This window comes from Pararge aegeria, chromosome 1 (assembly GCF_905163445.1).
Source record: "Pararge aegeria chromosome 1, ilParAegt1.1, whole genome shotgun sequence".
NCBI lineage: Eukaryota > Metazoa > Arthropoda > Insecta > Lepidoptera > Nymphalidae > Pararge > Pararge aegeria.
Genome location: NC_053180.1, coordinates 17,702,831 through 17,716,038, shown reverse-complemented (window position 1 = coordinate 17,716,038; position 13,208 = coordinate 17,702,831). Strand labels below are relative to the sequence as shown.

The 13,208-nt window shown below is 36.4% G+C and overlaps 1 protein-coding gene across 1 annotated transcript in view; it reads right to left on the bottom strand.

Moving 5' to 3' along the window:
- Window positions 1–12,931, bottom strand: part of LOC120624174 (multiple C2 and transmembrane domain-containing protein) — a 123,750-nt gene extending 110,819 nt beyond the window's left edge. The window contains exon 1 of the mRNA XM_039890589.1: window positions 12,877–12,931. Coding sequence (XP_039746523.1) covers window positions 12,877–12,907 — 31 coding nt within the window. The 5' untranslated portion in view covers window positions 12,908–12,931. The remainder of the gene's footprint in view (window positions 1–12,876) is intronic.
- Between the last annotated feature and the right edge of the window lie 277 nt (window positions 12,932–13,208).

Genomic DNA, 13,208 nt, shown 5'->3' with positions numbered 1-13,208 from the left:
CGACTAAAATATATAGCTCAACTAGTTACGAAGCCGAAGTGCCAATGGGCAGGGAACATAGCTCGGTCCTAAAATGCTATGGTTACCACGCACGGGTTAACGCAGCGTTGGTCGACTCCCACGAAGAGAACAGATTACATTAAGCGAATCGATGGGAGGCGTATGAAGCGGCCCAGGAAAATGGATTTAGGAGCCCCCCACAGAAGGCCTTTACAGAAGGCTGTATATCCAGCAGTGGACGTCAATTGGATGAGGTGATCACCATCACCGATGAATCAAAAAATCTGAAATTTAACATATCTTCTATCTATCTTGATTAATATATCTTCTGGGAATATTCTTAGATCTGTAAAAACTACTCTACATACACAGCGGCCGATTGGCGCAGTGGGCAGCGACCCTGCTTTCTGAGTCCAAGGCCGTGGGTTCAATTCCCACAACTGGAAAATGTTTGTGTGAAGAACATGAATGTTGTTCAGTGTCTGGGTGTTTATATGTATATTATTAGTATTTATGTATATTATTCATAAAAATATTCATCAGTTATCTTAGTACCCATTACACAAGCTACGCTTACTTTGGGACTAGATGGCGGTGTGTGTATTGTCGTAGTATATTTATTTTATTTATTACAGCACAGTAGCACAAAATCAACGCTATTTAAACCTACAACTTTCCAAATTTTGTTTCATGCCGACTAATTTAAATAGCAACTTGTAAACATCAAAAGGAATAATAGTTTAATTTCAAAAACCAATACAAGGGTTGGTCGAGCTCTAAACAAATAAATGGACCGAATTCATTTGAATAAGTTAATTGAACTTCATGTTTCCAATATTCGTAAAGTTAGCTAATTTCCACTCGATGAAATGAAAAGTGATATTTATTTGAATTTTGGGTAATTTCAGAGGATATTCGTTGATTGCAATATTTTATGCCTGTCTGGAGCTGTTAATTTGGCAAAGATGAAAACGCTTTCTTAGCAATATTAGAAACATCTCTTGAGGATTGGAGCGTCTAGTCAACACATGCTCCACATCCAAAACAGCTCCGGTACCGGAGTGAAACCATGTGATCAATGCTACCATAACTTTTTGCACAACTTATAATAAGTAAAGTTTTTCTATTACAAACTTCCATCCGCTACTTGGCCGCGCGCGCGCCTTTGCTTTTAAATTAGACCCTTTTTTTCTTCTCCACTCCTAATATGATGCCAAATAGCCTATACATTTTCTCAAGAGTTAGGCTATCAAATGAAAAAAAGGTCTTTGAAACCCAACTGGTTGTTCTATAGGCGTTCAAAGAGAAAAAAAAAGTGTTCAACTTAAATCAACATTATCAAACCATTACTGTCCCACTATAGGGCTCCGATCTCCTCTCAGAATGACAAGGGTTTAGGCCGTAGTCAAGGGCGGATTTGTGGACTTTACCCGCCTTTTTACATTATAAAGATGTTTTCCTTCACCGTTAAAGCAATTGATATTTAATTGATCAAAACGTAACTTGGAAAAGTTAGAGGTTCGTGCGGGGTTCTAAATCGTTACCAGGCTAACTTCAATTTAATTGTTAGTATAATGCATATAGGACAAAAATGTTAGAAACTCGGTTGTTTTAGTATCAGGCATCATGCTGAGAAAGTATTACGTTACAAAACTACTTTTTCCTTTTAAGAAAAGATATATTGTTACATTTGCATAATATCCGCTAACGGATAATCTTATGCGAAACTTATGTCGGAAAACAATTCCATTTTTGTCTCAAAATATATGATTCAGTTTGTCATAAAATTGCTTTGCTGGCAGCTTTAACCGCGTGTACAATTTTGCTTTAGATCCCAACTTCTTGATTAATTTAATAAATGCGTAAGTGAGTACGTGAATGAGACAACCGATTACTTTCGTGTTTTAGAAATTAGTAGTTTATCGGCATAAAAATTGTCTTATTTATTATTCTAAAGCTTTGTATATCGTAAACTTTCAGATCCCGCTTACGCAAAATGGCAAAATGTTGTAAAAACGCATATCTGAGAGATACCTATAAAATCTGTTGAGTCATTTAAGCATGAAGATATTATAACAGAATGTTGGTTTAGAAAGCTTTCAATATAAAAGCCTATAAACACAGAATTAAGAACATACAGGAACTGTATACACGACTAATATTGAAGCATCAAAAACCCCTCCACTTTAGAATGGTGTCTCGAACAAACGGTTAGTCACTTCGTATTATTTTGCAGTTGATAGTTATTATTTTACCTCTAATGTTTTATAGGAAAAACATTTTGAGCTAGCAACATTCCGCGGGTGTAAAATAAGACATGCACGGGGCGGGCGTCTTCACTGTTTTGGACACAACGCACTGCATACAATAATGAATTTGTGTTTTCTTAATTCAATGTCTTTAAAGTAAAATATAACATATCAGATTTTTTATGAAGTTGTTATAAAAATCTCATCAGTACTTTGCTCGGTCGCTGTGTGAAAGAGGTCAACCCAACAAAAATACTTTCCCATTTATAATGTGAGCAAGGACAACATTTTGCTATTGTATGTTGCTTGAATGCAAAACTTACGTTATTAATTTTAGAACAGATTTTTTGCGGGCTTTAACGCTTGTGGATGCTGGAGGAATTCAAAGGAGCCCACAGTTAATTAGAGGGTTTTGACTTTTGAGTCTGTCAATGATTTTAACTAGAGAGAAGGACTTTAGTGTGTAACAGAAAAACGTGACACGTAACGTTACGGTAAGGCTCAATTTGATAAAAAATCCCGTTTGCGTAGAAATTTCGAAATAAAAATTATAAAAACTCATCTTTATAGTTGTCCAACATTAAGCAAAATTATTCATGTTAATTTTACTGCTTTTTGAGCTTTGCATACAAAAACACAATCAAGCTGAATTTTTGGATACAAACAAGTCTTACACAACAAGTTTATTACATAACATAGGAAACCCTTACTTAAATATAATTATTTGCAAACCTTCTCTTTTTGCCTTCTCACTAAAAGTGATCTCTTCCAGGCTACCTCAACTAACGGAATAAGGCAATGAGTGACTTGAAAGCGCAATTCTATTCGTATAATTACATATATATAGTCTTTGTAGATTATGTGTAGATTGCGATGGTGAGTCTTGATGCGTTTATTTGGCTATTACCATTTTGCTGAAAAATTAGCTTAGCAAAGCTTGAATGAGCTATGTTGCGGTGTTTTGTATAGCAGAAAACTATTACCTTGCGTTGTGGTGCTCATCTCCAAATTGATCAAACTGGCCAATATTGGCCTTGAGACATGAGATTGCCTTCTTACTTCTTAGTATGCTCAAGACGAGATTATATCACGTCTTTCGCCTACTCGCGCAGATGTTTTGCTAGGAATTCCCATTATACACGCTGCGTAAAGACACGGTGAAAAGAAGCTACCCTGCGATACTCCGGCACGTATAGCACACGGCTGGGAGCCTCTATGAACAAATTTTTATACCAAAAATTCAAAATATAGCCTATGTTACTTATGCACGGCTTCTTAAATTAACCGATCTTGCGAAAATTATGCAAACAGAGAATTTATACCTTTAAGGGTACTTTTAATAACGTAAAACTAACGGCACAATTGTCATTTTTACACAACAGCGTTTGAAACACTAATACATAGGTAGTAACTTTTACAAAGAAAAGTCCTTTTATTCATGTCCATCAAACGAAACGTACACAGTATGTGGCGTGATGTTTTAACAAATGTCAGATTGCCACAAATGTTATTCATTCAATTGCGTACGCTTGTTGGAATTCAACGGTGCACGGTTTTTGAGCGATTTTTAACTGATTCAGATTGTTGCATACGTATGACGCTTAATCTTGTGATTGAGTTGTGACCTTTTAGCACAATTAACAAAATGCATATTTTGTCACTTGTGGTTGACTGATGACAGTTGACAACTTGACACATGCCGATTAAACAGTTACAATTAGATTAGAACAGAATGAATATGTCTTTTAAATGTCACAATTTGTTTACTTACATGGATGGTTTCTTTAATAGATATTTAATATCTAGGGAACCCCGTATTGTTTGGGAACAAAACAAAGCAAAAATATGGTAAAAAAGCTAAGCCCCATTAGGCCAAATTTCGTTGCTGTACACTCTAATTTGTTTATATTCCAACTCTCTAAAGAAAGTTCTTGTCCTTTGCTTATATCTTTAATATAATTTATATGTAGATACTTAATTGTGAATCTGATTGCGATGAGTTGCCTACGTAAAACTTTAATACTAAGAGGTGTTTTGAATAGAAAAACTAAATGCGCTTCTATATTATGCAACGTCTATTTAATTCATGAATTTTAATGCTTCGCTCTGAGAAAGACTTGTGCTCACTTTTCAATCAATATTCAGAATAGATGACACTTCTTTTTTTGATTTCAGTATTTAAAATGTTCAATTATAGCTTATAACAGTCCACTGTTAGCCTAAAGGCCTCTCTCACCGGTAGGGTTTGCCCATTAATCACCACGCTGGGCATATTCCTTTAGCCAATAGCCCCGTGCGAAGAGGAGGGGTGGTGACAATTGAATTGTGATCTGCCGTTACCATACGGCACCAACAGGTATGGAGAAAATATTATCAAGTGCGATTTGATTTACTCAGGAGTTACAGAAAGTCAAGCTTCAGTACTACACAACTTCTCAAAAGTATCACATGGGTAATACTCAAAATGGAAAAATTATTTACATTTCAAGAAGGTGTAGAATTTAGTTATGATATAAAAGTTATCTTAAATGTAAAATTAATGTCAAGTCGTTTAAGAATTCTTTCAATCACTTGACAACACAAGTACGAGTGTGATGTGTATTGTAATCTGTGACCGCAGCGAAACGTAAACACAACAGAAGGTTGTCACCGCGTATTTTTATGTTTACTTTGTTTATTTATTACCATATTACCCTTCTAACGCTTCAACAGTGCGTTAAAAGCTAATTATGTTGCTTAAACAGTGAATTCACGGACCAAGACACAAAAACATATCAAAATGTCTCAGTTTGTTAACTTTGTACTGCTTCACATCTAATTTCATTTGATAAACTATTTTAAGCTTCAATTTAAAAACACAGTCAAAACTTGTGGGAAAATACATGGGAAAACAAAGCTAATTACGTGAAGTCAGTGCAAAGTTATTATTTCATATTTTATACTCTACCGGTACTATATTTTGATAAACTGTTGGTTTTATAATCATTTTAACTATTTATTATTTGAACGAAACTGAATTGACAGTTCTAAAAGTAGTCCTTTTTTACAGTGAGCATTGTAAAAAATATATCCATATGACTCAATTAAAACCTTATATTTTTGGTTTAGTTAAGGGATTTTGGTACAGCTGATTTATCACCATTTTCTTAATTTATAATTTCTGAATTTGCTCTGATCTGTCTGGTTTGAGGCTTTGGCCTTTGCTAGTTACCACCCTAAAGACGAAGCGATTTAGCGTAGAAACTGAAAGAACCTAAAATGTTAGCCCGCTACTATCTTAGACATTGGCATCATTACTTACCACCAGGTGAGATTGCATTCAAGGGTTAACTTGAAAAAAGAAGTACATTTAATCTAAATAATAGAAGAAGAAGTACATATAAAAATATCGTGATACTATTTTCAAGCTATGGGGCTTCATTATTTCAGTATAAGCAACTACGGTTTCTGCCAAAGTTATACGAGTACCTTGAGGTTGGCCTAGTAAAAGCGAAAGCAAGTTCACTACTCAACACTTGTCTTTTTTAGCACTGACAATGCGGCGTGCACGAGTGCAATATTCTTCTAGTGAAGTAATAAAAAGCTGTGTGCGATTTTTAATCCGAACAGGCTCTGCTTACAAAAAGTAAAACTTATAAAAGATTATATTTCTTATAAAGAATTCAAAGTAGATGTTTTAAATAAGGCAAAACGGGATTACGGAAAAACGGCCGGTCCTTTGCGTTTGGCAATGTTTATGTGATTGAAGGTTTCATATAAGGCAAGTATATTTTTGCTGCTTTTCCTGAAGGCGACCAATGCTTGCTGGGAGATCTAGACAGCGGCGTCACAATAGATCGTAGCCGGTCGACGTGACACCAGGGACCAGGCGAACCTGAGCCGCAAGTAAAAGAAGAAGAAGACAAGTATATTATTCCCCCACACCTCAGTCGTTTGTTTAAATATGTTGAAATCTATCGGTACTTAATATCATAGGTTTGTGTACCCTTGGCACTATCACTACGATTGAAAAAACTTTAAGCTTCGTATTGCATTTATTGAAGTAGGTTTAGTCTATTCAGCAGTACGCTGCGACCCGTAATTGATGCAGGCGAAACCGCAGGGCACATCTAGTAAATAAATAAATACAAAAATAAATATAATTACGACTATACACACATGGCTATCTAGACCCAAAGTAAGCATAACTATAAATGTTAAGGGTAGGTACTAAGATGACATATGAATATTTTGATGAATCAGCGTCATCATCAGATCAACCCATTACCGGCTCACTACAGAGAACGGGTCTCCTCCCACAATGAGAAAGGGTTAAGGCCGTAATCCACCACGCTAGCCCAGTGCGGATCGGTGGACTCCACACACCTTTAAGAACATTGTGTAGATCTCTCAGGCATGCAGGTTTCCTCAAGATAGAATACGATAGAAACAGACATAAATTAGTTATATCTGCATATCGTCTGAGAAAAGTACAGAAATCCTTTGTGGGGATGGGTATATGCTTTTATAACATGATACCGAAGGTAATATTAGATCTACCTTTACCTAATTTTAAACAATATATTAAAACACATTTAACAAATCGTGGTTACTAGACGATTGATGAATTCCTTAACGACAAGGCTGCTTGGAAGCAGGCCACTCCGCTCTCATCTCTCACAAAACAGAAAAATTCTAAAGATTGTTAAACTTTAAAAAGATGTTGGAAAAGAGCAATCTGCTGAGTTTCTCGCCGGCTCTTCTCAGTGGAATCTGCCTTCGGAACCGGTGGTAGAGTCGCAACAGACTGACTTGACGTTTCATAAGTGCTTATTAATTAGGCCTGCTTGAAATAAATGAATTTTGAATTTTGGATGTTTTCCTTCACCGTCGAATCAAGTGATATTTTAATTACTTAAAGCGCACATAACTAAGAAAAGTTAGAGGTGCGTGCTGGGATTCGAACTCGGAAAGTGAACCCAATGCGCTATCACCGCTTCTATTTTTATGAATAATATACATAAATACCCAGACTCTAAAAAACATTGATGTTCATCAAATAAACATTTTTAAGTTGTGGGAATCAAACCCACAGCCTTAAACTCAGAAAGCAGGATCGCTGCGACAATCGGCCGTCAATATATAAAATAAGGCCGAAACAATACAACTCATTAAATATTTTCATCATTTAGATTTCCGTTTAGAAACTAGAAAAGCTGTAAGCTGTAGGTATAAAAAGAGGTAGCTGTTTTCCGACTCTATTCAAATGTCGTGTGCAACGGTAAGGGGAATTCTAAAAATACATTGGTGTAGTATTTTTTCTGCTAAAATTTTCTGGAATTCACTGGTCATGTTTTACTATTTCCCTGTACCTAACGCAATAGTACAATGCAATAAAAGTAACTCTGTCACAGTTCACTGCAGCTCAATAAGAGAAAATACTAAATTTTACTTTACTCCAGCTATAATAGTCTTGTTTAGTTTTGTATACAGAACCCTCATTAAGCCAGCATTGCATGCATTGTGTCCAAAAACAGTGAAAACGCTACGCACATCTCACTTCATCCGCTATGTCAATGCCAATGACAGCAGCACGATTAAGCTGATAGTGTCACAACTATCAGCTTAATCGTATATGTATGTATGTTATGCTAACTATGTATCTTACTAGATAGTGTGTAAAGTGCCTAATTCTATATTATTTATGATCAAGAGTTTAAATACCAAAATTTGAATTAAATTCATTTACTCCGCTGCAAGAGTCAGTCGTTTATTCTTCTTACCTGTAATTTAAAGCCTACCCTTAAGTTTTTATAACTCGTACTCGATTAATATAACTCATTTTATATATACATCTGCATACCCTGTGCATACCCTCAATGCACGCCACTGATCAATGGCCTATATCAGTCCACTGCTGGACTAAAGGCCTCGCATGTCGGGAGGATTTGCCCATAACACGCTAGGCGCATAATAAATAAATATACTACGACAATACACACATCGCCATCTAGCCCTAAAGTAAGCGTAGCTTGTGTTATGGCTGTTAAGATGACTGATGAATATTTTTTTATGAATAATACACATAAATACTTATAAAATACATATAAACACCCGGACACTGAAAAACATTCATGCTCATCACACAAGTACTTTCCAGTAGTAGGAATCGAACCCACGGCCTTGGGCTCAGAAAGCAGGGTCGCTGCCCACTGCGCCAATCGGCTGTCAATATGGGGGTCCATCAAAATGAGGTAGATGGTAGTAGCACAGAGAGCGCCGCTGGCCGTTCTCTGTTGCATTCCCTTAGTCGCCTCGTACGACACCCGGGGGAAGAAGTGGGATGTATTCTGTTCTCACCACACGGCATATTACACCAACTTCACAGTATTTAATGTAATTTCCTTTGTATATTTTTAATTAATTTCCGCATGAAAGTTTGCGTGTCACTTAACACTAATTTTGTACTAACTACTTTTTTTTATTTATAACTGTAGTGTCACGAACATTTACAAGTAGGTTAGTACAATTATTACTGACTTGCTGTTCCCCGTGGTTCTGCCCGTATTTCCAAAGGACCATATTTTTACCTTACTCATAAACGTAAGTCAAAAACCCCTCAGTCCCTGAAGACCAAAGTCTTCGAAGAGTGCGTGCCAGTGATGACCTATGGGTCCGAAAACTGGATGCTAATTATGGTCCTCATAAGAAGGCTGAGAGTCACTCAGCGGGCGATGGAGAGAGCTATTCTCGGAGTATCTCTCGTGATAAATTTAGAAATGTGGAGATCCATAGAAGAACCAGAGTTACCGACATAGCTCAACGAGTCGCGAAGCTGAAGTGGCAATGGGCGGGGCACATAGTTCGGAGCAGGGATGGACGTTGGAGTCCCAAGGTGCTTGAATGGCAGCCCCGTACTGGTAAACGCAGCGTTGGTCGACCCCCGATGAGGTGGACGGACGACATTAGGCGCGTCGCAAGTAGCCGCTGGGTTCAAGCAGCACAAAACCGTAGAATTTGGAACTCCCTACAAAAGACCTATATCCAGCAGTGGACGTCCATCGGTTGATATGATGAAACGTAAGTCCCGTAACTTTTCATAAGGTCCTATAGGATATAAACTATGGGACCAAATAATATTCTGTAAAATACACAGTGTACCTATACTTTTGCTTTGCCTTTATCTTCAAAAGATTGAGAACAAAATTAGGAATTACCTAATTGATTCTTTATTTAAATAAATAATATCCCATTCCTAAAAATAACGATTGAACATCAAATAAAGCATAATTTTTTTGGCCTGTAATGAATTATTTTTTAATTATTTAATATATATGCATGTGGCTGTGTATATTTTTGTACGACATAGTATTTACCTAGGATGGTTAATTTAGTCAGCGCACGAGAATAAACCAATCAGGTAGCATTTATTTCTTCTGACCTGCTTTACGAATACCGTTAGGTATTTAAGGCTGAAGTGTTAATATAACTGATATATTAGCTTATATTACTTCTGAAAAAAATAGGTTTCTAACGGTGTAAGAATGATTAAAATCCCTTCTGTAGTTTCAACGTTTATGGATTACCAATAAAACAACTTTTCTCTTTCAAATATTAAGTAAATAGACACGTAGATACCAGTATTATAGTGCGTTGAATATAAATGATTAGCAAAGTCCTCAAAAAACTCGGAAAGCATTTCATTGATACTGGTTTAGTTGTCTTTCTTCTGTTCGCTTTTGACTTTTAGGAAGATTGGTTTGTTTTATGACGAACCGAACCAAAATCGTAGCGCAAGAACTACGATAACTGACTTCGGTTAGTAAAACTGTAGAAAGATGTCCGTCGTTCTTCAAAAAGTGTACGTGAAAAATAAGATATCACCCACGACTTGGGAGTTTATTTCCGTTAGTTTTCTAATAAAAAAGTTTATAGGGTACGTCTCTCGATAGCAGTGTTTTAAACTTCCGAAGATGCGATAAAAGTTAAGGAAATTATTATTTTCACTAGTATAAGTTTATATACAAACTAGCCGTTTCCAGCCCGCTTCGCTGGGCGAATTGAAAAAGGAAATAAATTACATTTTATGTTTCATTTTTATTTTATTTTTTCATATTTTTATTATTCTCCTTTTTTTATTTTTGGATGAACATAAATAGGCCCCGCGGATAGAACTGTAAGCATCGATATTGTTTAGACTTACTCAAATTCCAAATTCCATCGATTTAGCCTGTATCTTTCATCCAGGTGATTTTTCTCACTAATATTCATTGTAACTTTCAATGTGCAATCATTATAACATTTCCGTGCCTTCCTTAGATATTTTTATTGACCTATTTACTAACGATGTTTTAAAAGGTAAGAAAAAAGAAACAAAATTCAGCCCGTTTAACTAAAATGATTAGGAAAACATGTGGCAATAAAAATACATACGTATTAACAAGCATTTCGTTATTTGAAAAAATAACAGCAAGATATACCTACATAACCTTTACTACACGACACAAAAATAGAATATGTGAGTAAAGTTTACCCTAAGAGTCTAAGGGTCCCCATTCACAGACACACCGATGCAGCGATCAATTGCACACATAACAGATTGCAGCGGTTCAAAGACGTTCGTACGTTTTAAAACGATCGCTAAAGTGCAATCGGTCGCTGCGAACAATCGCTACGCTTCGTTTGCATTGCGACGTGGCATACTGAGAGCTAGTAGGTACAAGGAGAATGCCCCTCTTAGTGTTAGTGGCGGTGGTCTCAAATGTTAGGTATGCGAATTGTGTATCTCGCTTGCACTAGTTACTTTCATATTATCGTTGATATGTAAACGGTATAGCAAGAAACTCTTGCCAGACCTACGCGTTTGTATTTGCTTGTGGAATCGAATCAGATTGCATACTATCTCGTGATGAAAATGAAATCGTAATGTAAGTAGGTCACAACAATTGATTTTACGCTGATCGCAGCGATCCATTGCTTCATAATTGTCGTCCGAACCCGTGCCATTGGTCTTGCCACGGATTAGCAAGCGACGATTGGGCAGCTCCGTGTGTGGACCGCTGTATAGCTTATAATGTGCAATTTCCCGTGACATGAAATAATTAAATTACCTATTAGTGGGACTTGTGCCGTTAATAGTGGCTAATTGATTAAAAATTATCGACAACCCTCTCTTGTTTTAGTGCTAAAATGAAAATCAAGCACTTTTAATCGGGATCGTTTGGTATACAAGTTCACTAGCGTTACTCAGCCTATATAAAATATACATTGCCGGGCACATACCTTCGCTCTAATGGGAAGGAATAATAATGGAGATATTTCACCCCACCGCGCTGCTTCAATACAGATTGGTGGGTTTTAACAATTATTATAACATTTAACTAATACTAACTTAAAAGTAGATATACTATAACATACAACACACACACACAGGTGGGTCACACCTCCACAAGAGGTAAATGTACCTCTTTCCTAAGAAAGAGAGTTACCAACAGTGGAACATTAAAAGGCTGATGATGAAGCGGCAGAAATTAAGTCAGTTGGACAATGATTTTTTGGAAGGACTCCCAGATTCCACGGTACTGTATGTCCAACTTCCTACAAATTCTTTGACGTTATCTAAATATATACGTTAGCCTAGTGGCTAAAGCTTCGGCTTCTATTTCGAAGGGAACTAGTTTAATCATTGGCACATACCTCTAACTTTCCAAGTTATGTGCGTTTCGAGCAATTGAATATCACTTCCTTTGCCAATAAGAAACACATCGCGAGGAAACCTGAATTCCTGAGAGTTCCCCATAATTCTTAAAGGTGTGAAGTCCACCAATATGCACTTGTTAAGAACAACGAGGCGCTTTAAGAACCTTCGTAGCATAAAAAAACCTCAAAATAATTTTAGGTTTATGTATGTATTTATCACCGTCTTCTCACTACCACGTACACATTTTGTACAATTGTATTGCATACCTTCGCAACAAAACTGCCTTTTTTGGGCATATTTGAATAAAGCCATATTTGACTTTGCTTTTGTGAGTTGCTGAGTGCGTGTATAAAATAATACTCGGAAAGGTTTCTAATTAACTTTTCGAATTAACAGATTTTGGTTGTCGGATTAATTACAGTAATATTTATGTTTTAAGCTCTCAACGACGCGGATTATGTTAAATAATTCATGAACGTGGTACAAAGCGAGCGTGAGAATTGTACAAATAAAATAACATGGTTTAAATACTTAATTTTGCAAATTTGAGGTCTCCTCTCACCAGTGGCGTGCCTAGAGGGTATGCACAGGGCATGCAGATGTTATAAAATGAAGAAAATCTTCAGTACTAGTTATAAATACTTTAGGATAAGGCATTTTATAACTCTTACAATGCCTGTACTCGAGTTTTTTATATCTCGTACCGAAGATTTTCTTCATTTTATTTATTTTTCTTTTTTTATCCTGCGGTCAGTCCTTGACTAAGAGCAGATGTGTTATTAGATATTTCTCATAAATATTCTAGACCTAAAAAATTGCTAAACCATTCTTTCCTCAATATGACAATTTCTAATGGATATATCTATAAAAAAAAATTGAATAATAATAATATATTTTAAAATGTGTAAAATAATATAACAATAATGATGAATATGATTTTTCAAATACTTGGTTGCGGCGAGTGCTTCTTGTTGGACATCTCGTTCAGCTCCTGTCAGCTGCACCGCACGCACCCGATCATCGAGGCCTGCGCTCCCAAGCGACCAGCTCACGTGCGAAAGAGATAGATAATCACGACTGCCATGGACCTGGAAAGAGAAAGGAATATTTCCATAAATATAGGTATATTGATTGAGTAACACAGCAAGAAAAAGTTTTTATTTTATTCCTCTACAAGTTAGCCCACGACTGCAATCTCACCTGGTGGTAATGATGCAGTCTAAGATGGTAGCGGGCTAACATGTTAGGGAGTATGGTAGTCATACGCCTAATCGGTTTCT